The 26,108-nt window shown below is 62.8% G+C and overlaps 1 protein-coding gene across 6 annotated transcripts in view; it reads left to right on the top strand.

Moving 5' to 3' along the window:
- The window catches only part of PRR5 (proline rich 5), a 50,994-nt gene that overhangs the window by 23,579 nt on the left and 1,307 nt on the right, over positions 1 to 26,108 (top strand). For 4 of the 6 annotated variants that reach the window (XM_041755208.1, XM_041755205.1, XM_041755204.1 and 1 more), the window contains exons 2-8: positions 278 to 397; positions 9,996 to 10,076; positions 15,181 to 15,229; positions 16,529 to 16,586; positions 20,423 to 20,514; positions 20,865 to 21,005; positions 24,775 to 24,910. In XM_041755208.1, the coding sequence (XP_041611142.1) occupies positions 288 to 397; positions 9,996 to 10,076; positions 15,181 to 15,229; positions 16,529 to 16,586; positions 20,423 to 20,514; positions 20,865 to 21,005; positions 24,775 to 24,910 (667 nt within the window). In that variant the 5' untranslated portion in view covers positions 278 to 287. Of the gene's footprint in view, positions 1 to 14; positions 398 to 9,995; positions 10,077 to 11,467; positions 11,490 to 15,180; positions 15,230 to 16,528; positions 16,587 to 20,422; positions 20,515 to 20,864; positions 21,006 to 24,774; positions 24,911 to 26,108 lie in introns of those variants that run through there. The other 2 variants (XM_041755203.1, XM_041755207.1) reach the window with 2 other exon arrangements.

Genomic DNA, 26,108 nt, shown 5'->3' with positions numbered 1-26,108 from the left:
CGCCGGGTCCGCGCTGCCGGCCGCGCTCCTGGCGCTCGGGGCTGCGGCCGCTCGGAGCAATGATTAACCCCGCGGGCCGGGCGGCGCGGGGCCCGGGGCGGAGGCGCGGGCGCGGGGCGGGACCCCGGGGGGCCGCTCCGCTTCCTGCTCTCGCCCAAGTTTCCTCGTAGAGGGCGCAGTGCCGGCCGGGCCCGCGGCGCGGCGTGGCGCAGGGCGCGGCGCGGGGCGCGCGTGGGCGCGGCGCGGGCCGCCGGGTCACCATGAGGACTCTCCGCAGGTTGAAGTTCATGAGTTCGCCCAGCCTCAGTGACCTGGGCAAGAGAGAGCCGGCCGCCGCCGGCGCGGACGAGCGGGGCACGCAGCAGCGCCGGGCCTGCGCCAACGCCACCTGGAACAGGTAAGGCCGCGCCCTCCCGGCCCGGCCCGGCGCCCGCGGAGGGGGGCAGTGGCCCGCGGGCGGGGAGCGAGCCCGGGGCGCCGCGGCACCGCACGGTCTGCGGCGGACTCGCCCCGCCGGAGTTGGGCGGGCAAGTTTAGTGCAACGTGTTTCTCGAAGGGAGGGACGGGCCCGCGGTCTCGGGGCGCGCCCGGAGCGCCCAGCGGGTGGGCGACGAGGTGGGCCCGGAGCCCGCGCGCCTGCCCCCCCCCCGGGGTCTCCCCGTCTGCGCCCCGGTGCTCAGGGCAGTCCGGGAGGTAAATGGAGCAGGAAGTATTTTTCCCATTTCGCGGATGAGCAGACGAGCCCCAAGGGCGCAGTCGGTGGGTGGCCGCTGCGCTTCCTGTCTCAGAGTCAAGGTCCCTTTGGTCGGAGAGGGGTGGGCGGGCAGTTCCCCGAGCGGCCCCTGGTCCTCCCAACTGTCAGCAGGGGTGCAGCAGCTGCCTGGCATTCCTGAGACGACCCTCCCCCCCACCCCCGGGGGCCTTTCCCAGACCAGCAGGGGCGTGGGAAGTCCCCCCACCCCCAAGCTTTGTTTGAAGAGTGGGGCTGGGATCCGGAAAAGAGACGGTTTATTTAGTGAGAGTCCCCATCCTGACTGCTCCTGATCCCTTTGCAAAGTAGACATTTCCACCAAAAGGGAAAGGGAGGGGAGGGTGGGAGGGGGAGGCTGTTCAAGGGGGCCGAGGATGCCTCCCCACTGCCCGGCACACCTGGCAGTGAAGTGTTGCCAGCTGCAGCGGCTGCGGTCCTGGCCCCCCAGGAACCCGACTGTCAGTGTGGCCACACATTTATTCTGCTCATTGAGAGCTTCATGAGCATCATTGCGGGCCCAGGGCTGCCAGCCGGAGACCCTGGTCTGTGCGCTGGGCAGGACCCCATTGTCCACGGGCTGGTCTTCCCGGTCCCTGCTGAGCTGCAGACTGTTGGGGCTGGGTTTGCCTCAGTTTCCCTACGTCCGTGGGCTCATGTGCCTTCCTCCTTACGGGGCTGATGAGGAGACAGGGAAGGAAGGACTCTCACTGGGGAATCTCAGTGACCCTACTGACCGCACAGTGTCTCAAGAGTTGATTTCTCTCATCTCGGAGTTCAGGAGATAGGTGCAGGTAGCCCCCTCGTTTCTCCACTTTGGCTTAGTGGAAAGAGCCCAACAGACTTAGTTCCGGTCCCAGCTCCGCCTCATCCCTGCTGCGTGGCCTTGAGCAAGTCGCTTAACCTCTGGGGTCCTTAATTTGCATAGCCATAAGGTGTGCTAATGAGAGTGTCCACGTCATGGGGCTGTTGTAGGGATTAAATGCAAACATGCATTGAAACCCTCTGCACAGTGCTCCGCGCACATAGTAGGTACTCTGTAACTCACGCTGCAAGCCCAAACTCATGCTGGGGTGGGCCTGTAGGAATGGGATTGGGGGGGCCCTCAGGAGTCTGCCGGGTACTGAGCTTTGTGAGCTCCCCTCTGCCAGCTGGGATCTCCTGCTGGGGCTGTCCAGACGGAGGCCAGGGTATTGGCTGGGCACTGACTGGCTCAAGGGCTCAGACGGCCACCCGCCCGTGTGACCTGAGGCCAGCTCTGAGTCTTGGGGAGCTCAGGGAGGTGCCTGCAGACAGAGGCCACCTGAGTCTCTCCGCTGCTTTCCACTTAATGGGATTTAGAGCTTCAGCCTCTGCCAGACTTCAGAAGAACACGTTTCCTCTCCCACAGCTTGAGTCTTCCATCCCTTGGGCACATGGTTGCTCCCACCTGCCGTCTTGCACTCCTCCTGGGTGCCCGGCATTTCATGGCTCTTGCTTCACTTTCCCTGGCGAGGGAGGTATTTCTGTCACCCCACCCCTACCCCCTTTGGCCATGTACAGGGGGCACAGAGCACCCAGCAGACTTGTCCATGTCACCGTCACCCATGTAGGACACAGCAGAGCCAGAGCCCCTGCTCCCTCCTCCCCAGGCAGAGGGGGTACGGAGAAGCGGAGCCAAGGAGAAGCAAAGCGCCTTCCTCTGCCCATCCATGAGTGGGAGCAGTAGAGGGCGGGGGGGGGGGGGGGCGGTAGAAGGGGGGGGCTCTGCTTAGGTCTCTCTTGCCCGCCCACCCACCCCTTCTTGCAGTGCTCCCTGCAGTGTCCCCAGGATGACAGCCTTGTGCCAGACAGCTGTGTCCCTTGTCAGGGCCTGCTTTGCTGAGCTGTGGGCTCCTCCCTGGAGTCCAAGGCCTTTTTATCTGTGTGGCCATACTAATGTCACTGGGCTGCTGTAACAAATTGCCACGAGCTTGGTAGCTTTGAACAACAGAGGATCCGGAGGCCAGAAGTCCAAAACGAAGGTGTCGGCAGGACTGTGCTCCCTCCGAGGACCCCAGGGGAGTATCCTTCGGCCTCTTCTGGCTCCCGGCAATTTCTTGGCTTGTGGCCATCAGCCTCCATCTTCGTGTGGCCTCTCCTGGGTCTCTGTGACCGAATCTTGCTCTCCTTTCTCTTCTAAGGACACCAGCCATTGGCTCTAGGGCCTCCCTCATGCATGATGGTTTTTGTTTCAAGATCCTAACCCAACCAACATCCCTGAAGACTGTGTTTCCAGAAGACAGGAATTTCTAGGGGACACTATTCAACCCACAACAGTGACCCTGGGCACACTCCCCTACATCTCCTGTGCCTCTTCCCTCACCTTGATGTGGGGCAAAAGTACAAAGCTTGTTCTCAGGAGAATAGGATCCATGCATTCACTTAGTATTCATTCATTCATTCATTCAGTTGCTCATGCATTTGTTCACTCCCTGGCGCTGGGCGGCTCCCATGGTGTTGAGTCAGCAGAAAAAGAACAGCCTCCTGGGCCCGGAGTTGGGGGAGGGAGTCAGGAGATAAACAGGGACACAAGTAAAGGAATGAGGTCACCACAGGTCGTGTTTAGTGCCTGGAAGGAGATAATTGGGAGACAGGTGAGCGCTGACCACGTAGCTGGCCCCTGTGCTTCATTCCTTCCTCCGGAATGTTGACTCCTAGGTGTGCGGGAACTGTGTGGGTGACCCACACAGGCCCCACTGGTAAGGCTGTTTCCTCAGCCCCTACTTCTCTACTGGGCGGGCTTGTCCTGAGCCAGGCCGAGTGCAGGGCCCCAGATAGGTGTACCTGTGTAGCACTCTCAGGCTGGGGGCCTCGGAGGCTGGCCTACTGCTCCCACCCAGAGTCCTCCCTTCTCCTTCCTCCAGGGCTCAGACCTGGCAGGTCGTATCCCCCTCTGTCCATGCATTCCTCCTGGACAGCCCCAGTTGGCTCCTCACGGGGTCTGGACCCCATGTGGGTAGGGGGCCTCTAGCTTCATGCTAGGTCATGCTCTTGACCTGAGGAGCCAGCTGAGGGGCGAGGGGCAAGCAGGAGCTCCCCAAAGCTCAGCCCTGGATTGGGCCTGGATGCTTGAGGTTTGGAGAGCCTAGCGCCCACCCCACCTTCTAGGTATGGGAGGGGAGGCCCCAAGTAGGGTAGGGTAGGGTATGTGCCCACACGGTGCCAGGCACACTGCATGTGACACTCCCTCGCTCCCCATCCTCTCCCTCCAAGGCTGAGATGATTGTCTTCAGCTTACAGATAGGGAAACTGAGGTGGGGGGGGGGCGGACTTGCTCAAGATCTCATGCTAATGTCAGGGTCTGGGATCTGACCCCAGGTTTAACTGGAGATCATGGCCCCAGGGATAGAGACAGGTGGGTGTTGGTGGTAAGAACCTGGAGGGTGTAGACAGCCCGCCTGGGCCACCCTCCCCCGTCCTGGGCAAGGGCCGCCCGCCCTGCCCCTGCAGAAAGCTCTGCACAAAGACCTCCTCCCAGCAACGCCAGGCCCCCAGAGCTCTGCACTCTGCAGCCGTGCAGGCCATGTGCAGGCCCTGACCTGAGCTGGGCCCTGACTAAACCCCCGCCAGCGGCGCTCCAGTCATTCCCCAGCGGCCCTCAAGGTGGAACTCATTGGCCCCATTTTACAGGGGAGGATACTGAGGCTCAGAGAATATGGGGCCCAGGTCCACACTGAGTCCGGGTTCTAAGCCAGGGCCAGCTCCAAAGCCTGCACGTCTACCAGCACCTCTCAGGGGTCTCTGAGGGGCTAGAGGAGGTTGGCTGGAGGCTCCGGGGTGGTCCATGGGGTTGGAGGGGGCTGGGAGGGCCTGTGCTTGGTGCCCCTCCCACAGCCTTGCCTGATGGATCTGGGTCCTGAGCCCCCACACACCCCCCCCAGGCAGTCCAGGTGTGGTCAGCAGAGTTATCGGCCCCCAAAGTTGTCCACACCCCGGCCCCCCAGAACCTGTGAATATGTCAAAGGCAGAAACTCTGCAGGTGTGATGAAGTTAAGGATCTCGAGATGGGGGCCCAGTGTCATCCCAGGGGTCTTCAGGAGAGCGAGTGAGGCACAGGGGTCAGAGTGAGGGGAGGAGATGGCAGGATGGAAGCAGAGATAGAAGGTGCCACTGTGCTTCCTGGGTGGGACAAGGCTGGGACAAGGAACGTGGGTGCCTCTAGAAGCTGGAGTAGGCCAGGAAGCAGATTGTCCCCTGGAGCCTCCAGAAGGAGCCAGTCACACCAACACCTTGATTTCAGCTTCGCAGAACTGATTGAGAACTTTTGGCCTTCAGGAATGTGAGGAAACATATTTGGGTTGTTTTAAGCCACTGTTTGTGGGTTGTTGTTGTTTTTTTTTTTTTTTAAGACTTTATACATTTATTCATGAGAGACACAGAGACAGGCAGAGACACAGGCTGAAGGAGACACAGCTCCCTGTGGGGGAACCCAATGCGGGACTCGATCCCAGGACCCTGGGATCACACCCTGAAGTTAAGACAGCCACTCAACCACTGAGCCACCCAGGTGTCCCTGTTTGTGGCATTTGTGATGCTAATACTTCTCCCACCTGCAGTTCCCTCCCCTGCCCCCACCCCAGCCCTCCCCAGCATGGCATCCAGAACCTGCCTCACAGCTGGGAAGGGGGGGATGTGAAGCCCCCGGCACCCATTCAAGGATGCGGGTGCTCCACTCTGCCCCCTGCAGTCAGGACTGGCGGATTAGGCCCCTTGTCAGGTGCCCAGGGAGGAGTGCACTGGGCCTGGGCCCCTCCGGCTCGGCCAGGAGCCCTGTTAGAGCATCTGCAGCCAGGTGGGCTGAAAGCAGGGGGTGAGTGGGACCTGTTTGCAGAGGAGCAGAGGAAGCTGGCACAGGCCTGGAAAAGGCCTTGTCACCCCAGTTTCCAGAGGGTTACATCGGGTCCTGGATTCCAAGTTGCCTGCTTCCTGTGCCTTTCCCCTGGAGGTGAAGAGGAGGCCAGTGGGCTGCTCCTGGGGCAGCTGGAGCAGAGGTGGCCCCCCCATTCATCTCTCAGGGCCAGGCATGACCCCCGGGTACCGGCAGGAACAGGCGCAGACAGAAGAGGGAGGACTAGCACCCCAGATGTCGGGTGGGGTGGCAGCCAGCAGCAGGAGTGGAGCCTGGGGGGCCCAGTGGAGCCTGGCAACCCCCCCCCCGCCCTTCCTCATTCACTTGACCATCCCTTCCCATGTGGCTGGTGGGACACGCCCAGCCTGGACGCCAGGGCTCAGGTCCTGAGGACGTGGCCATCGTGCTCAGGTCTGGGCCAGCCTGCTGGGGTCACCTGGAAGAGGCCTCTGGAGGCCGTGCCTGAATCGGGGTGGGCAGTCGACAGAGGCAGGGCTGTGCCTCCAGGTCCCTGCCAGGGGCTTTATGGTCCTCAGGGGCCCCTAGAGGTACACTGGCCTCACTGACCAGCCCACGCACTGTGCTAGGGCTTCCTGTGCGGGCATGTGGGCAGCGCTGGGAAAAGTGACAGGGGGATGTGGGGCCCCCTTCACCCTGCCGCCCCATATGGGCTCCAGCCCAAACCAGGGATCCCCGGGCAGGTGCCCCCAGGCGCCTGCAGTCCACCCTGCCCCTCCCAGTCTGGTTGTGCCCCCTCCCTTCCCTGGGCCCCTTGCTCTCCAGGGCACCCTAGAGCCTCGCCAGGGGCCTCGCACCTTCTCCCCTTTACCACTTACCAACCTGGGCCCAGGCAAGAGATGCTGGGACGCACCGGGGAGGGGGACAGGCTCCACGAGGCAGTGCTCGGCGGGGATAGGCCGTGGGTCTCCTCCGGAAGCGCCCTCAGGGGCCGCCTGTGGTTTCCACGGGACCATCTGCCAGGGCCTGCGTCTGGGCCTGCCCACCTCTGGCTGGGAGGCCATGGCCCGTGGTGCCTGGGGTTTCACTTCTATTTTGGGGGGATGATAAGTCACATGAGGGCCTCTCGCTCCCCACCCTTCCTCTCCCCGAATGACTCGCAGCAAGGATTTTTGTTGTTGTTTGCCCAAGTTGGACTTGGGAAGGAAGGGGAGCCTCAGCCCGTTCCTGCAGAGGGATGGAAGGCATAGGCCCTGCCTGTCTGCGCACCCCCGTCCCCCGTCTGGCCAGGCACGGGGTGGGAGGCAGTTCCTGGGCCAGCGCAAGGGGGTAGGGGGACCGCGGGGAGCACAGGCCAGGCTCACTGGCTCTGCCAGGTGTCACGCTGAGTGTGATCCTGGGCTGTCCCTTGGCTCGCCAGACCCTGAGCATTTCCTTCCGGAGTCTGGGGTGTGACAGGCCCCCTGTGTGGTGGTTAGAAGCAAGAGATGGAGAAAACCACAGAGCGGATGGTTGAGCTGTGGTGGGAGCTTCTGGGGACAGGCCTCTGCTCAGAGTCACTGCTGCAGATGCCATAGTGGGCATCACTGGTGGGCCAGGCTGCTGCCCAGGCACCGTCTCCTTTGGGTGCCGGCTTTCAGGATCCATCGTGCTGATGGGGAAGCTGAGGCATGGGTGGCCAGGGGTCACAGCGGGTGTGGGAAGCGGAGTCTCAGGGTGGCCCCTGGGGTGGGGCCGGGGCTGCTAGGATGCAGGTGTAGGAAGGACCCAAGGGAGATAATGTCCCTCGCTGGCTGACGCTCTGGGTGCAGGGCCTGGGGGAGGCTGGGGCTCAGGGGAGAACAGTAAGGCACATAGACCTCCCTCCCTGAGAAATGACCGCCAAGGTCAGTTTTTTTCTGCAAGACAGGTATGAGGGAGGAGGGACCGACCTGGGGGGGTGGGATGGAGGTTGAGGTCCTCGGGGTGGGTGGAGGGCGAGTGTAGAGAGGAAGAGACAGCAGGGACAGAGGCCCTGAGGCAGGAGGGGTGACACATGTGACACCCAGGGCACCAGATGCCCTGAGGGCCTCGGGGAGGACCTGGTTCGAGGGGCCAGCCCCCTCCATCCAGAGCCCTGGGGTGGAGGATCGCCTCGGGGCTGGGGTCCCTCCTGAAAGCCGGGAGGGAGAGGCGGAGGGCCACAGAGAGGCCACCCAGGGCTCGGCCTGCGCCAGCTGTCTCCCCCCTCAGGGCCTCGACCTTGGTCCCCTCTGCCCTAGGAGCAGCTGGGCCCCCAGGCCCCCCAGCAACCCCCACAGGACTGGCAGCGAGCTTGCAGCTGCTGGGATTCCAGCGTGGCAGCTGCTGGAGGACCACTGGCTTCCGGGCAGCCCTCCTGGCGGATTTTTATCGTTTTTAGCCATAGAGGGGGAGCAGCCTTACACGGTGCTGGGCCTGGGTCTACCAGGGACTCCGACCCAGGAGAGCACGATCCCCCCCCGGACCGTACCCTGAGGCTCGACCCCAGCCAGGCCCCATCCTTACCGCGGCCTGAGGTGGGGGGCCAGCCTGCTCATGACCCCCTTTCACAGGCCAGAAATGGAAATCAGAGGACATGTGTCTTGGACACGCAAATGAGTGGCATTGCAATGCCAGGCCCGGAGCAGCCCCGGGTCCCATGATGTGTTGGTGCTGGTGAGCACTTGCCGAGAAGCTCATAAGTCCTGGTGGAGGTGGACCGGCCGTGGGCCCTGGGCACAACCCGCACGCCTTGGAGCCTCCTTCCCCCACCTGGGACACGGGGCCCTGCCCCAGCCCTGCCCACACCCACCCGATGTGAGGAGGGGGCACCTGGCGAGCTCTGTGCCCTCTCGCAGGGGACTTGGCTTCTGTGCGCCTCTGTCTCCCCGTCTGCAAAGTTGGGCCCCCCCCCTGAGAATCACAGCAGCAAGTCTGTGGGCTTTAGATCAGGCACTGGGTCCTAGGCGGGAGGGCAGCAGAGCCACCCAGGCCTGGTGCTCGCCCTGGGTGGGGGGTTGCTAATGGGAAAGTGAGTCAGCAAAGGATAGGAGTCTCTGTGGGGGGAGGATGGGGTCCGGAGGGCTTCATGGAGGAAGTGGCTTCTGAGCCGAGTCTTCAGTGTATTACTTGCCTCATAGCCAGGGAGAAGGGCCTTCCAGGCAGAAGGGGCAGCGGGTGCAAAAGCTCAGAGGTGCGGCGGCTGGCAGGTCCCCCCTCTGAGGCTTCAGTGTATGATGCCCCGGAATGTGGAGAGGGGCCATTCCTGATGAGCCTTGAATGCCATGTCCAGGCCTTGGGCTGTATCTGCAGGGCAACAGATGCCTCGCAAGACCCTGATCAGGGAAGTGGCTCGAGGTGGTGAGGAGGCCAGCTGGCATCATCAGGTCCAGATGCACAAAGAGGAGCCCTGGCTGGAAGGGAGGGGGGGTGGGGGTAGTACAGGGGAGCTGCAAGAGGTAGACATGGGTCGGCCTTGAGGACCAACTTGCTTTGGAGGGTGAGGGAGAGTCAAGGAGGAGCTCTCCCCGGATGCCTGCAAGCCTCCTTCAGGCCAGATGCTGGGTCTACACAGGCAGGTCATGAACAACCAGCCCTGTGCCCTTGGGGTTTGTAGATAGCGATGGAAACAAGTTAAACCACACAGAAAAGTGTGGTTGCTCACCGCCAAGTGCTGGCAAGGCTGCCAGTGACGCGTGATCTAAAGGAAATAGATAACGGATGTGGGTGAGGACCAACCAGCAGAAAGGGCATGTGCCAAGGCCCTGTGGCTGGAGGCAGCTTCCCCGGGGGGGTAGATAATATGAGCGTTCGGTGCTCAGGGATGCTGGGAGTCAGAGGCACCCAGGAGCCCGTGTCGGGCTTACGTTACAGGGTGGGACGGGTGATCTCAGGGTGCTCCTGGGAAGAGAGGGTTCAAGAACACAGGAAGGAGGGCAGAGTGTGTGCAGGCTCCCAAAGAGCTCCTGGGGGGGAGGCTGCGGTTAGGGGTCGAGACGGGAGCAGAGGCCCTGGGAGGCTGGGGCTGGGGGTCGAGACAGGAGCAGAGGCCCTGGGGATGTTGAGGCTGTGGGGTCAGGATGGGAGCGGAGGCCCTGAGGAGGCTGGGGCTAGGAGTCCAGACAGGAGTGGAGGCCCTGGGGAGGCTGGGGTAGGGGTCAAGACAGGAGCGGAGGCCCTGGGGACATTGGGACTATGGGGTCAGGATGGGAGTGGAGGCCTTGGGAGGCTGGGGCTAGGGGTCAAGACGGGAGCAGAGGCCCTGGGAGCACAGGGTCCCACGAGGACAGCCGGGCACCTGCTTCTGAGCAGACCCACATCTGTTCTCGAGCTGAGCAGCGTGGGCTGTTCTGGGGAGGGGAGGCCTCGAGTGTGGGCAGGGGTCCCGGGGCTCAGCGCCATCCCTTCTCCCGCCTGCAGCATCCACAACGGGGTCATCGCTGTCTTCCAGCGCAAGGGGCTGCCTGACCAGGAGCTCTTCAGCCTCAACGAAGGTGTCCGGTGAGTGGCCAGCGTCCCGTCGCGTCGTGGGCCTGTGAGTGGCGGGGGAGGCAGCGCCTGGGTGGAGGCCACAGCCAGGCCCTGGTCCCCCCGGCCACACCCCAGTGTGCAGCGACCCCGACCACAGGCCCTGGCCGCCCTTCACCCCCACCCATCCTGAGGACTTTCTTTTCAGGGGAAGCGGGGTGGGCCTTGGTCAGTGGCTCCAGATGACGCCCACATTCCCCGCGGGTGGCGAACATCACGAAGGATATTATTCTGTTAAAGAGGAAGGACCCACCTGCCAAATGACGGGAGTGTTGTTCCCGGAAGGGCAGTTCCAGCCCAGCCGAACGCCCCTCATTTCCTGTGGGTGGCCAGGCGGTGAGCACTGCTGAGGGAGCCCGGGACAGACCGGCCCTCCGAGCTGCCGGTGTGAGCGTAGCACCATGCGCCCCGGGGAAGAGGTCTGCAAGGCCAGCACTGTCAGCCCTGCTTCATGGTGTAGGAGGTGATGCTCAGAGGGGTCAGGACACTTGCCCAGGGTCACGCAGCTGCCCCGAGGAGGGATTTCCTACCCCCGTGCTGTCTCCTTCCCTCCCCGGCCTGTGCCGGTCCCCATGTCAGTATCTGGGGAGAGGAGCTCCTCATCAGCTCAAGAGGGGGAGAAAAGCATCATTGGGACAGGGACCGTTTCCATACAGGGCACCGCTGCCCAGTGTAGCGGAGCGGAAGGGGCCTTTACAGACAGGTAAACTGAGGCCCGGGTGGGGGAAGGGGCAGCTGGAGTCACAGAGCAGGAGCTCGTTGCCTCTCCCAGGGCCCCTACACGGGACCCATCAGGGGACCCTGCTTTTCTGGGGGCTCATCTCAGCTGCCCAGGGCCAGCCCCAGGAGCCCCGTCGTTCTCAAATGCATCCGCTGAGGGAGACAGGAGTTCGCAGCAAACCTGGGGAATCTGCTGGATGTGTAAACAAAAAGGAGGGAGATCACTTCCCAAATTCACAAACAAAGCAGCCAGTGTGTGTCCCATTCTCCCCACCCCCACGTCTGGTGGCAGAAATGGTGGTCACGACCGTCTGGCTCTCAGCTGTCTCCCCCTCCAGGTGGTGCGCCCCCATCCCCAGCCCTGGGGGGCGAGCACAGAGCGGCGGCCTCCCTCGGGGGGGTGTGCTGGGGAGCTGGGGGACACAGAGGCTCCCCTCTCCAGCCCCAGAACCCTCCCCCAAGGGGCAGGCGGTGGCCGGGCACGACGGGAGGCATGGAGCTCCTGGCCCGTGGCTGTCCAGGGAGCGTGTCTCTAACCCGCGCAAACCTTCCGTCCGGGGCGTCCTTAACTCACTATGCTCACAACACTTCCGTCAAGGGTTTGCTGGCGAGCTTCCCACGCCTTCGGCCCCGAGCAGCGGAGACCTGATTGTCGCCGTTTTACAGGTGGGGGAACTGAGGCAGAGACGGCATGTCGCTTGGGTTCCCAGGGTTGGTCAGTGGAGCTGGGACTCGGGTCCCTGACCCTGGGGCCCGTGGGTCCCTTGGGACTGCCACTTGCCCTTCTCCAGCACGTGGCCACGTTCCATCAAGTGCATTTAATTACACATGATGTCATCAGTCATCAGCCTTGATCCCACGAGAGGGCCCCGTGACCAGAGCCATTGATGCTGTCACCGCACATTCCCCTCTGTTCTCGCGGTGGGTGGGCAGGTTGGTGGGGGTGCTCTTTGGCTGTGCCCGGGAAAGGCTAAATAAATCCAAGGGGGGTGAATAGTCACAGGACCCTGGTGTCTGGCCGTCATCCTCCCTCCCCATGTTTTTTTTTGTTTTTTTTAAAGATTTTATTTATTCATGAGACAGAGGCAGAGACACAGGCAGAGGGAGAAGCAGGCTCCATGAAGGGAGCCCATGTGGGACTCGATCCCAGGACTCCAGGATCACGCCCCAGGCCGAAGACAGGCGCCCAGCTGCTAAGCCACAGGGGCGTCCCTGTGCCATACTTGGTTCCCTCTTGTGGCCAAATAACATTCCACGCTAGGGACACCGCCTTTCGTGGTTCCATTCACCTAGTGGTAGATACCTGGGCCCCTGCTGCCCCCTGGGGCTGTAACGCAGGCGTGGCCATGAACGTGCAGGATGGGGCTGTGTGTGGTCGGGCGGTTTCCTTTCTCCGGGTGACCCAGGGTGGGATGGGTGCCCCACGGTGGCCGCGCCGGCGGCATCTCTTCCCGCCAGCGGCGTCTGAGTGGCCAGTCCTCCGCCTTCTTACCGGCACTTGTTACTTCTGGGCGTTTGTATTCTACTTGTGGGTGTGAAGTGCCGGCTTGTGGTTTGGGTTTGCATTTCCCCTATGACTAATGACAGGAACATCTCAGAAGCCCGTTGGCCACCCGTTTTTTTGGGGGAAACGTCCGCTTGGCCCATTTGTAAATCGGGTGATATGTCTTCCTATTGTTGAGTTGCGGGAGTTCTTTATATGTTGTGGATCTGGACCCTTACTGGGCTCTCGCCCCCGTGGGGGCTGTCTTCTCACATCCCAGGTGGTGGTCTCTAAAGCGTGCAGGGTGGATTTGGGTGGCATCCAGGCTGCTGATCCAGCCTCTCTCTTGACCCTTTTATTCCTTTGATCACCTTCTCCTGAGGCCCCGGAAAAGACACACTTTGCAAAATAGTTTCTCCAGACAGAGACTAAGTCCCTCTGGGTTTCAGAGGACACGTCTTTCTGCCGCGTCTCGGACGGCATTGCCCCTGAAGGACTCCTCGCACACCCCACCCTCAGAATCAGGCCACAGGTGCCTGGTTGTGCTCAGCTGTGAAAGGCCCATGGCCCAGGCTGCTCTGCATTCTGAGCCCGTCCTGACTCTGCCGCTGCTGCCCAGGTGTCTGCCTGGGGTGGCCTGTCCCACAGCATTCGGGCAGCTCCTGGTCTGCCTGGGGCCCGAGAGGTGTGTGAGCCCCAGGGCAGGACCTTGGCCACCTGCTGTGCCCTGAGGCCCCTCCTGCTGCCCCCTGGGCTTCTGGCTGGGGTATAGATCGGCTGCCCTGCCTGTGCCCGTGCCCCTCCCCCTGCCACTGCCCTTGCCCCTACCCCTGCCAGTGCCACTGCTCCTGCCCCTACCCCTGCCTGTGCCGCTGCCCCCGCAGACCTGTCTGGACAGGTTGGTGTCCGGGTGCGTAGGCTGCCTGGAGGCTCCCCTAAGGGTGCGGGTGCAGTGCGACCAGCAGGACCCACAGGGACCTCACCACTTGGCCCTGGGGCCTCAGTTTGCACATCTGTAGAATGAGCTCGGTTTCCCTCATCTGCAGCTGGGAGAGCTGGTGGGCAGAGCACAAATGGGAGTGCTCGGCTGCCCATGCCCCTCGCCCCTGCTCAGGGGCACACGTAGTGGGGAGCTCGGGGCAGCCAGCAGTGGGACAGAGGGTCTGCTTGGCCCTAAAGGAGACGTTCATTCATTCATTCATGCTCATACTCACTTCGACTGACTGGGCCAGGGAGAGGGTAAGGAGGGCTTTACTGAGCACCTGCTGTATACACCAAGGATAAGCCATGGTCTCCCTTGACACCCCGCACCCTCCTGCTCTACCTTCTAGGGTGTCCTGGGCCCCGGGGTTCTGGAATGCAGGCAGGGGAGGGGACTTACCCTGCCTTGCCCGGCCTCGCACGGTGCACTGGCACCATGGGGGGGCTGGCCCTCTGGCCCCTGACGTGCAGAGGGGACTCACCCAGGCTCAGTCTTGGGCCTAAAAGAAGATCTTCCCTCCTTGCCCTTTGCTCCAGAAGCCTCTCCCTCTGCTCTTGCCCAGAGCGGCCCCTTGTGTCACGTGGGGACCGTGAGATAGATACTGAGCCTGTTCATGGGTCATGACAGGAGCTCAGGTCACATTTTATTATTGGAAGCCCTGACTTGGGAGAAGGTGGAGGGACGGTGGCTGGGGGCCGACCACGGGGTCACTGGCTTCACACAGCGCAGCACTCCACCCCCTGCTGTCCCGGTGGGGCTCAGCCCGGTGAACGTCGTCCCCGTTAACCTCACCGTTACATGGGGACAGTGTCAGGCAGTGACCTGACATTGGTCCTGTGCTAAGAGAAGCCACCGGGCAGGGGTGCGGGATGGGGCCCCGGGGCTGCCTCCAGACGGCCGCAGGTGCACTGACGCTTGGGGTCCTTACCCGTCCCACCAGGCACACAGGTACCACCCGTCTAGCTGAGAGCTCCGGTCCGTGACCGGAGATCAGGGGCTGTGGCCCCTCCTTGTGCCTCCGCACCTTCCAGATCCTGCCCGAAGCCCCCAGCTCCAGGGGTGACTGCTGGTCAGCTGCTGGGGTGCTAGTTACCTCGCGCGAACCACCTGCCCTCTGGGCTACACTTATCCCCCCTCCCCTACCCCCCGGGGGAAAGCCATTCCTGGAGGGTCCCCACTTTCAGGAAAGTAAAGCATTGCAGCCCCTAAAGGCCTTTGAGGACCAGAGCAGCCACAGAGTGGGTACGGGGGGGGGGGGTGAGTTCGGTTCCCCCCCCCCCCCCCCCCGAGTGTAGGTGTGCACGTGTGCACACAGCTCCAAGGGGGAGGGAGAGGACAGGTGGGCCTAACATTGACAGCGCCCAAGAATTTCAGGCTGTGCTGGGTCTGGGCCAGGACACCCGCTGTTCCCTCAGCCCCCAGAGGTGTGCAGCACAGAGCTGTCAACGTTGAGTACAAAGGACAAGGGTCAGAGCCCAGCTCGGTGTGTCCTGTGTGGCCCTGGATGAGTCACTTGACCTCTCTGAGCCTGCTGAGGGTGGAGCACGGGAGGAGCCATGTGAAGATGCCTTGGGAAGGACGACCGGGAGGATGGAGGGAGGGGAAGGGGCTGTGCAGCGGCTGCAGGGGGAGGGATGGAGCTGAGGGGCTGGAGCCCCACGTCTGCCTGTGTCCCCTGAGAACGTAACGGGTGCCTATGGCCCCCACTCTGCCTTTGGGGAGCCTCCAGCTGCCTCTTGTGTGAAATGGTGGCAGGTGCCCGAGAGCCTGGGGCAAGCAGCACAGAGGCCCTCGGTGTGGGGACAGGTGGGTCGTGTGTCCCCCCCCCCCCCCATGCCGCGCAGGCTCCGAGCCCTGCTGTCCCTCACTCCCGTGTCCCCTCCGGCCTACAGGCAGCTGCTGAAGACAGAGCTGGGGTCTTTCTTCACGGAGTACCTGCAGGTGGGTGGTCTGCTCTCCGCGGGGCTGGGGCTGCTTTCCGAGCTGGCCAGAAAGGGCGGGGGTCACCTGTTCCTGGTGGGTACATGGAGCACTGGTTCCCAGGACCATCTCACCACCGTGACTCAGTTTCCCCGTCTAGCCCACATGGAGCATCATGAAGGTTAATAACAATCCAGGTGAAGTCTTCATGCCATGCGTGCCCTGGCACATGGCAGACACGGGGTTGGTTTTCTTTTCTCTCTCTCTCTCTCTCTCTCTCTTTTTTTGTTTTTTTTAGTAAAGATTTTATTTATTCACGAGAGGTACAGAGAGAGAGGCAGAGACATGGGCAGAGGGAGAAGCAGGCTCCACGTGGGGACCCCGATGCGGGGACTCAATCCTGGGACTCCAGGATCATGCCCTGGGCCAAAGGCAGGGCCTCAGCCACTGAGCCACCCAGTGCCCCTCGGGTTGGTTTTCTGACGGGTCGTTCATCCCCTGGCATAGCAGGGTGGGCTCTTGAGCATCCACGTTTGGGTCACCGCATGGCCCCAGTGCCCTGAGCTCACACGGTGATGCTGTTGGCCTGGCATCAGCACCGCGAGGCCCCCAGTCCCCAGGTTGTGCCGTACTTGACACTTGTCACGGCTCCTCTGGTCCAAAGCCCGCAGAGCCCGTGAAATCCTGGAACTGCCTGCCCGGCTCACACCACCTGCCTGGGGTGGGCTCCAAGTGCAAGGCCTCACTTCATGCAGCTGTAGGGTTGGTTCTTCAGCATGACAGGTTTATCACGGGGTTACACTCGTGCAGTGCCCATTTCAAGTATACAGTTAGTGGCATTCAGGGCGCTAACCCCGCTAATTCCAGAACCTACTACCCGCCCCCAGCAGCAGCCCCACATTTCCAAGCCGCCCCCCTTCACCACTCCCCATGGCCCCCGGCGGCTACCATCCACTCCCTGTGTCCGAGCGTTCCCCTTTTGGATGCTTCAGATGAGTGGCCGTGACGCTGGGGTGGCGTGACAGCGGGAACCCGGCGCATTGGGCCTCAAGTCCCCAATGTGGTTCCCAGGCCAGGATGTCCAGCCTGCAGCCCGCCTGCATGGAGGGCCTTCCTTCATGGTGGGACATGAAGGTGGCCACCTGCCCTGCGCAGCGGGCCTCTGGGGGGTTCGCTGTGCTCCCAGGGCAAGCTGGGGGGCGGCGGGCACAGCTGAGTCCCTGCCCCCTGGGCCTCGGCTGCCAGCTGGGGGGCTCCTGGGGGCCTTGCCTGCACCCAGCAGCCCCGGGGCGGTAACAGCACCCCGTGCGTGCTTTCTAGAACCAGCTGCTGACGAAAGGCATGGTGATTCTGCGGGACAAGATCCGCTTCTATGAGGGTGAGTCTGGTGGCACTGCAGCTGGGACCAAGTGTGGGCCGCGCTACTGCTGGGAAGCTTGACCTGTGGCCCCATGGCTCGGGGTGGGGGGCAGCAGGGCAGCCAGGCCAGGATGTGACCCTAGGAGGGAACCTTATTGGGAAGAGCATCCCCCCTCCCGTACCCCTACAATAGAGCCCAGGAGGGCTGAGATATCGGGTGGAGGCCCTGCCTCCCCTCACTGCCCTGGGGCCTCTGGTGCCTGAACTCCATCCCAGCAACATCTCCGGAGACCCAGGAGCCTATGCTGAGGCCTGTTCCGTGCAAGGCCCCGTGCTGAGCTCAGGCTCCACCAGCGTCTGTTGAGTGTTTTCTCTGCACCAGGCACTTGGCTCGCTCTGTGCTCCACCGTCCTGGGTGTTGGCCAGCTGCTGACTCCTTGGATCCCCAACATCCGGGCCAAGGAGATAGCATCACTGTAGCCACTGCACATACAGGGAAACTGAGGCACCAGCCTGGTTCTACTACTTCAGGTTTTTCCTTGAGTTTACTCAGATCCTAGGGCGAAGTGTTGGTAGCCCATGGCACAGAGGAGGACCCCCTGGCCAGCGGAGGAACTCAGGGCAACATGTCCCCTGTGCTTCCTACACCCCTCCTTGTATCGGGCGGAGGCTCGGAGACAGGAGCCTGGGAGGGGAGGGAGAGGCCCAGGCTGGCTTCCTGGAGGAGGCGGCGGCTGAGCCAGCAGGGCAGGGTGGTGAGGCTCTGGCACCTGGTGGAGACGCCCTCCCACGCCCCTCTCCTTACTTGGCACATTCCAGAAGTGCCTGTGCCACCCACCGGCTCCAGCCCAGGGGAGCCGGGATCTTCAGAGAAGAGAAGCTTTGTGCAGCTCAGGAGAGCCCGCCTGCAGCGGCTGTGTCGGCCAGGCCACCAGCGGGGAGTGCCGGCGCCGTCCAGCCTCCCCAGGCCTCAGGGACGGGCATGGAGCCCCAGTCTGGGGGCCACAGGGCCTGGCCTGCCCTTGCCCTCCCGCCACAGGCCTGAGCCTCAGCATCCCCATCCCAGCGCTGTGGGGTTGGACAGGCTCCACCCGCATGCTCACTACGGGTCAGGCCCCAGGTAGCCTCTGGGGGCTCGGAGATGGAGGAGATCCAGCCCTCCCTGGCAGGGACTGATGGCCCAGCTAGGGACACAGATGTGGGCCAGACGGTGACAGTTCAGCGTGCCGAACGTCAGGCTGAAGGGAGGGCCTGGGGAAGGAAAGGTTAGCTCCGTCTTGGCAGTCAGGGAGGACTACACGAAAATGGTGACCCTCGAGCCAGTCCTCAAAACGTGGTCTGTTCGGGAAGAAGTTAGGCCCCCCTCAGTCCATGCCGTGGGGACATAGCCAGCACCACACCCCAAGGGGTGGCCTTTGGAGTCTGCCCCATCCACCTCCTGCCCCGGTGTGGCTCCCAGGGCAGCTCTCGAGACGATTCCCTGTGGCCAGCAGTGTCCTCAACGGTGCCTCTGCTGGAGGGCGACGGGGGGCCTTGTGGGCAGCCCCAGGACCTTGCCGCCTACCCCGCTCCAGCCTCCACCCGGGCCTTAGACATCAGCTCCCGGGCCCAGTGATTCCTGGAAATGGGAGACCTGGAGTCTCCCTCCGGGGCCGCGTGTGGTTCCGTGGTCTTGGAGCGTGGCTCACAGGAGTGGGCTCCAGCTGCCGCCAGGATGGCTCCTTGGTTGTCAGATGCTCCAGGACTCTGGGGAGGAGCTCGGGGGCTCCTGCAGGCTCCAGGCCCTAGGCCCGGGCCTCCCTCGTCCCGCAGGAATCCCAGCCTATTATAGACCATTTGGCCAAACCGCACAGTGGCCACGGCCCTGACTCCCCCGGGCCGTCCTCCTGGCCACCTGGCCTCCTCGGAGCCCCCGCTGTGGCCTTTTCTGCTGCCTTGTGGTCATCACGGGGCTGAGACCAGAGCCAAGATCAGCCTGGTGCCCTCCGGCCTCCCCGGCTGATCAAGGGAGACGGATGAGAACCTGGCTTCGGCTGAGCTTCAGCACGGACGCGGCCCAGCTGCGCCCACCGGTGGCTGTGCCTGTGGCCTGCTCTCCGCAAGCCTGCCACCCCATGCACGCAAGGACGGTCATCATGCCCGTTGTCAGAGGATCACACACTGAGGCTCCAGTCGCAGGACTCCCCTGGGGTCTTCCACTGTGCCACCTGAAACTGTAACCCCCCACAGCCCTGCCGCCCCTTCGCTGGTGCCCCTAGACTTCAGCCCGCGGGAGACCGCAGCCAGTGGGCGAGGCCGTGCTTCCCGGCCTCTTGGTCAGCGTGCGGCTCTGATGGGGCCTGGTGTCCGTGTTTGACAACATGTGCTTTCCGCAGCGTTTCCACCCCGCGGCCTGGCCCACGCCCAGAGCCACCCCACGGCCGGCCCCGGGAACTGAGCCGCCTTTCTTCTTGCCAGGGGTGGCAGGGACCTGAAGGGACCTTTGTACGGGCAGAGCTCCGCGGGCAGCGCCCCCCCCCCCCCTAGGTGCGGGCCCCGGGACTGGCTGCTGCCCCAGAGCCCCAGTGCCAGCGGATGGGCCGCGCACGGAGGCCCTGCCACTGTCGGATGGGCTGCCTGGGGCGCCCCCCGGGCCCCGCGGAGCCCCCGCAGCCCCACAGATCTGGGCCTTTGTGGATGGAACGTGTGGGGCCCAGAGCCCAAAGAAAGTAAGACAGGAGGCGAAGGCCTTTGTCTGCCTCGCCGGGTCCCTTGGGAGCCTCGAGATTGTCCCCCACGAGCAGTACTTGGGGAGGCAGCCAGCCTGTGGCACTTCACCCCCCTCACCCAGAGACACCCCTGCACCCCCTTTTATCCAGCCGGTCACTAGCCTGGTTTCCAGGGGGGAGGGGGGTCCCACCTCGCAGCAGGGGCCTTGGCGACACGAGCCGGGACCTGCTTATCCCAGACCCAGCAGGGCTTCATCCCTGCTGGGAGGGCCCAGGCTTCAGGGCCCAGGCTTCTGCACTTTGTGTTTCCTGGGGGAGCCCAGAGCCAGCCTGTGTCCTCCTCCCTCGGGGGCTGCACAGGCGCCCAGAGCTTGACCAAAGGCCTGCCCTCCACACATCTGCTTGTGCGGCTCCCACCCTGAGGGTGTCCAACCTGGCAAACCCAGCCGCCTCCATCAGTTTGGATGGCACCTCCTCCAGGAAGCCCTCCCTGCCTCATCCTCTTCACTTGTCTGCTTTTGCCCTACCTGGGACATGCTGTTCTTGGACACCATCTCCCTGGCCCCCCAGATCCCACCTCGGGCAGCCCAGGGTGACAGGGACCAGGGCCCTCGAGGAAAAAGACCTGAATCTCAGAGGCTGTCTTCATCTGCCCACTGAGGTCACCCCTTCCTTCCACGGGCAGACCACGCCATTCGAGGTCCTGCTTCCCCGTCCTGTGACAGGTCCCCGGTGCCCAGCGTCGGTGCTCTGTAAACATAGGTGTGGGCAGATGGACTCCCCGCCTTCTGGGGGGTCACATGGGACTCAGGGGGAGGGGAGGACGAGGCTGAGGAGGGGATGGGAGCCTCCAGCCAGTGCTAGCCAGTGCCGCCTCCACCCTGGGCCCCGTCACGGGGACCCTGTCACAGCTCACCTCATCCCCGCGGCACTGGGAAGTTAGCCCCTGCACTGTCCTGCTTTATTGATGGGGAAACTGAGGCACAGGGAGGCCACAGAGCGGACCCCAGGCCACGGGGCTGCCAAGTGCTGGGGGTGGGGGGCCTTCCAAGGCCCGGAGCCCAGCCCACAGCTCCTGTGTCCTCCTGCACACGGGAGAGAGGACGGGGTAGGGGCGGTGAGCAGCGACGGCTGCCTGTGCCCACAGGACAGAAACTGCTGGACTCGCTGGCAGAGACCTGGGATTTTTTCTTCAGTGACGTGCTGCCCACGCTGCAGGCCATCTTCTACCCGGTGCAGGTGAGGGGCCCCCAGCTGCAGGACACCCGGGACCCAGGTCATGGCCCGACCCGGTCACGGGCATGTCCCTGGGCATTTCAGAACGAGTTTCCCGCCCACAATTGGGAAATAAGGACATTCCCCTGGTACAGGCCCGTAAAACCCTGAGCAGTGCGTGGTAGGCCCTGCCTGGCACACAGTAGGGCCTCGGTGTGGGGCAGGAGCCTCCCCTCAGGACCGGGGCTGTCCAGGGAGCGGGATGAGGTGGAAGGGGGGCCCCGAGGGTCAGTGGGGCCTGGATCTGTGGATGCGGGGGGAGGCAGGGGTCTTGTGACGGCAGCAGAGCGGGGGACGCGGCACTCTGTCTGCAGGGCAAGGAGCCTTCGGTGCGCCAGCTGGCCCTGCTGCACTTCCGGAACACCATCACCCTGAGCGTGAAGCTGGAGGACGCGCTGGCCCGCACCCATGCCCGCGTGCCCCCCGCCATCGTCCAGATGCTGCTGGTGCTGCAGGTGGGTGGGGGCCCGCGGAGGCGCATCTCTGGGCACCAGGCCAGGCCCCCCAGAGGCAGAGCCTGAGACTCATTCGGGTCCACGTGGCACATCCGTGGGGAAGCTTCTCAGGAAAAACCTGTGAGGGGAGAGGGAAGCAGGAGGAGCCCGGGAGGTGCTGGGGGAAGGTGAGCGTTCAGGACGGGCCTGGCCTCCGCCTGGTTCCCTGGGGAGCCTGGGGTGTCCCTCATGGGCAGGGGCTGCCGTGCCTTCACGCCCCAACCCAGTCCGTCGTCGGGGCTGTTGGCCACCTGCCCATGGTGGTTCCAGAGGTTTCTGTGCAGGTGGCTCTCACCCGCCAGGGCAGCTTCAGGAAGGCGGCCGCCGCAAGGTGTTGGCGGCCACCCTCCAGCCCCTGGGAGTGAGTGGCCCGCCCGAGACCACAGAGGGGCTGACGGGCCACCAGCCTGTGCTGCAAACATGGCTTTTTGCGAACGGCCGCATCTCCGGCCCCGTGATGGGCACAGTGTCCCGCAGTTACCGCACTGTGGCAAGACAAGGTTAGGGACCGTCAGCCGCCCCATGGTACAGGCAGGGTGTAGAGTCCTCGTCCATCCAGGGCTGATGAGGCCTGTCCTCGCCTGCGTCTGACAAGGCGAGGACAGGTCAGTGTTCTGTATCCCCCGAGCATGTGGGTGCCCTTCTAAAGTAGGGTCTGCGAGGCTGGTCTGGGGTCAGGGGGCAGCCAGTGAAGGTTCCAGAGCAGGGAAGGGCTGAAGAATGTGGAGGTCTAGGGCTCGGTGGACTGTACTGGGTGGGAGCTGGTGCCGGGCCTGCCACAGATTTGGAAGGATTTTCGGGGCCCCTGGCTGGATGGAAATGGGACCTCAGGACAGTGTGTCTCAGCCTCTTTCCTCACCTGTGCGACAGTGAAACTGCCTGCCTGCAGGGCACATTCCAGCACTAAGGGGGTTAAACCCGGTGTAAAGCCCCTGGTGGTGCTTCTGGGAACCCAGTGGCTGGACCAAGATTTAGAGCCAGGAAGGGGGTCTCACCTTGATCCCAAGAACACAGGTAGGTGGGGGCCAGGCTGGGCAGTGCCGCCCCCTGGTGGCCTCTCTGCCTCACACAGCTTCCCAGGCTTGGCCCTGCGGCCTCCAGGACTTGCCCTCCTGCCCCCACCCCCTACCCCATGGGTACAGCCCTGGCCGCACACCTGTGCTATTGCCCCACTCCCCACCCGGCCTGCACGTTGAAGGAGCTTGTCTCATGCCCCCGGTGCCCTTGTCCTCACTGCTTTCCCGTCCCAAATGGATCTAATGTCACAGCTGCTGGTGAGCATGTGCTTGGGACCAATTGTGCTCCCTGTGCTTCTCCAGCAGAGTGACCGTTCTCCTTCCCAGGCCCCGGGGCAGCAACTGTGCATCGGAGTGCCTGCCAGGCATGCAGCCCCTGGTCCCCCATTCTCTCCCTGTGCACCCGGGGGCAGAGACAGACATCCTTTGTAGGTCTCAGGAGTGAAGCAGTGTGAAGCTCACAGAATGGCCCAGCTGAGCGGAAGCATCGTGGTCATCCTTGCCACTGTTGCTGGGGGTGGAGGGGGCTCCAGGGAATGTGGGGTCCTTCATGGCAACCTAGAACCCCACTGCCCAGACCTCTGGGGTCTGTAGTGATGGCTCCTCTTTCATTCCTGCTGTTAGGAATTCACATCCTCTGTTTTAGTCGTTGGAGGCTGGAGGCTTAGAGACGTTGCTGGTCTTTCCAAGGAGCAGCTTGGGGTTGCGTTGATTATCTCTGAGGCTTTCCTGTCTTCGGCTCGCCTATTTCTACTCTTATTATATTTGTTCTGCTTTCTTCGAACTTTGTTTGCTCTTCCTTTTTCTAGTCTCCTGAAATAGAAGCTTAGATCATCGGCTTTCGGCTTTCTCTGTTCTAGTATATTCATTTGATGCTACAGCTTCCCTCAGGGCATGGCCTCCAGTGCATTCACTGTGTTTTCATGTTCATTTCACCCAAAACATTTTATTTATTTATTCATGAGAGATACACAGAGAGAGGCAGAGACAGGCAGAGGGGAAGCAGGTTCCATGTAGGGAGACTGATGTGGGACTCGATCCTGGGTCTCCAGGATCAGGCCCCGGGCCGAAGGCAGGTGCTCAACCGCTGAGCCACCCGGGCATCCCTCACCAGAAACATTTTAGTTGTTAAGATTTCTTCTTCAACCCATGGGTTATTTCAAAGCAAGTCAGTTGTTTCATCTGCACGTATTTGGGGATCTCCTGGTTGTCTTCCTGTTCTGAGTCCTGGCTTCATGCTCCTGTGGTCTGAGAGCAGGCACTGTAGGATTTCAGTCCTTGTCGATGTGTGAAGGTGTATCTCACGGCCCCGAACGTGGCCGGACCTGGCAGGTGTCCCACGGGAGCTGCGGATGCGTGTTCTGCCGTCGTCGGGGGAGAGCAGTCTGCTGGTGATGAGATCCAGTCGATTGGGGGTAGCATTGAGTTCCACGTGTCCTTCCCGAGTTTTTGTCTGTCTCTGTGCAGGGTTGAGGTCCCCGACCATGAGTGGATTCACGGCCCCTCCCGTGGCTCTAGCAGTTTGCCTCACCTGGTCGGATGCTCTGTTATTAGGTGCAGGCACCTTAGGGGTTGTCACACCATCCCAGAGAGTTGACCTTTGTATCATTATGTCATGACTTTCATGACTCCTGATGACGCTCCTTGGGCCAGAGTCCACCCTGTCTGAAATAACTTGGCTGCTCCTGCCCTCCTGAGACTGGCATCGGCGTGGCACAGCTCTCAACCCTCTGCTTCTATTTATTTTTATTTATTTTTTTAGAGAAAGAGAGAACCCTAAGCAGGCTCCCTGCCCTGCATGGAGCCCAGTGAGGGGCTTGATCCATGACGCTGAGATCGTGACCTGAGCCAAAATCAGAATTCGAACCCTTCACTGACAGAGCCCTCCAGGCACCCCTCACCCCTTTACGTTTAATCTGTGGGTTTCTCGTAGGCGGTGTGGCCGTCTGTAGCTGTCATCTGATGTCCTAAGGGTGTCATGTGCTGTGAGCCAGCAGCAGCCCCCTGAAGAGGGATGTTGTCCCCTCATTCCTTCAGACAGTGACTCTGAGCGCTCACTGGAGCCCAACTGTGCCAGCCCTCTGCCGGGGATGCTGGGGCACCAGCTTGCACCCCCTCAGCAACACCCAGGCTGTCCTCCGGGCGGCTGCCTTCCTCGGGCTCTGGCTCTGATGGAACTGGAGGAGGTGGAGCTCCCTTCAGAGCTCGGATGAGGGGGGTCAGGGAGGAAGTGGACAGCTGGCAGGGCCAGGCGGCAGTGTGGAGAGGAAGGGGGGCAGCCTCCCTGGGGCAAGGAGCAAGGGCCCCCAGGGCGGTGATGCTGTCGCTCAGTGAGGTCAGCTGGTGCGTCCCCCAGGACTGCCCGGAGCCTCTGGGAGGCCAGTGCATGGGGTTGGGGTTGGGGTTGGGGTTGGGGGTCTCTCTTCCAAAGGGCAGAGTACAGGTTTCTCAACCTGGTGTGGCCACAGGGTGTCACAATCTTTCAGGCCACTCCAGCTGCCATGTGCAGAGGGCAGCCTCGAGGGTGTCCAAGCAGGGAGGGACAGACACCCCAACTCAAGAAGGCTGGGAAGGGAGGTCACCACAGGCTCGGGTGGGGGCCAGAAACCCGGGGGTCTGGCTGTTGGTGGTGACTGTTGAGCTCAGTCTGACTGGGCCGGGCAGGCGAGGAACATGCTGTCCGGTGACCACCCGCCTCCCTCCCTCTCTTGCAGGGGGTGCACGAGTCCCGGGGTGTGACCAAGGACTACTTGCGGCTGGAGACGCTGATCCAGAAGGTGGTGTCACCCTACCTGGGCACCTACGGCCTCTACTCCAGCGAGGGCCCCTTCACACATTCCTGCATCTTGGGTAGGGCTTGACTGGGCCGTGGGCGGGGAGCTGGGTAACCTCTGGCCCCATCCACCGCTGCCCAGGCCCACCAGGGAATCCGGCCATCCAGGCTCCCCAGGGAATAGACGGCCAGAACCAGATCCCACTGGGAATGGGCTTTTCTGTCAGGCATAGACCGGTCCCGAGCATTCACCAGCCCTGCTGTGTGCAGGGACCTGGTGGGCCAACACCACACACGGCGACGTGACGACTCCCCTACAGCCCGGCAGAGGCTTCTGTGTTCCCAGTGAGGTCCCATCCGAGTTCGGTCCTGAACGTCAAGAGTTGGCCAGCAGAGGGCACAAGCATGTGCAAAGGCCCAGAGCCCAAGGAACCCAGCTTGTTTGGGGATCGCAGGGGTGGGGCTGCCTGGCCTGAAGGGCAGAAGCCAGCCACGTGGCTCCTTTAACAGATGCCCCATTGGTTCATTGGGCTCAGTAAACAGCGTCTGCTGTGCCCCGGCCCCTGTTCTTGGCCCTGAGGGGTCCGCACAGACCAAGCCCCAGCCACGTGGGCTCTCACCACCAGGGACCAAGCAGATGAGAGTCCAAGGGGCTCCATACCTGGGTGATGGGGGGGCCAGGGTGGGAAGCCCAGGGAAGCCCCCCCGCCCACAGGAAGTGACCGGTGAGCTGAAGGAAGGGGAGCCAGGCTGGAGAGAGGTGCATGAAAGCGTGGTGGACGGGGCACTGTGCACAGGGGATCCTTGGGAGTGCCCACTGGCCACTGGTGGGGAGCACCTGTCTCCTGCCCTGGAAAGGGCCCTGAGCCGCTCACCACGCTCAGTCCTGCCGCATGGTGGCCGCTCCATGGAGCTGGGGGCCCCGAGTGGGAGCCTGAGATCCTGGCCCCCCCCCCCCCAGGCCCAGCCACCATCTCCTGCCCTCTGGGGCACCCAGCACGCTCCGAATAAAACCCCAGCCCCGCCCTCATGTGAGAAGACCCTTTGTCATCCTGCCCCCACCCCCCATTCCAGCACTCACCACTACCTGGCCTGTGGGCACCCACGTGGGTTTGTCGTCCTCCCCACATACACACGCCAGACTCCAGGTCTGACGCAGGAGGAGCTGTGTCTGCCTGGGAAAGCATTGGCACGTAGGAAGTGCTGAGATCTTTAACTTTCCACAGGCAGGGAAACTGAGGCACATGCACATTTGAACCAAGCAGTTGACTTGAG

Source organism: Vulpes lagopus, chromosome 5 (assembly GCF_018345385.1).
Source record: "Vulpes lagopus strain Blue_001 chromosome 5, ASM1834538v1, whole genome shotgun sequence".
In the NCBI taxonomy this organism is placed as follows: Eukaryota; Metazoa; Chordata; class Mammalia; order Carnivora; family Canidae; genus Vulpes; species Vulpes lagopus.
Note: the sequence above shows the minus strand (reverse complement) of the source record. Positions and strands in the feature narration are given on the sequence as shown.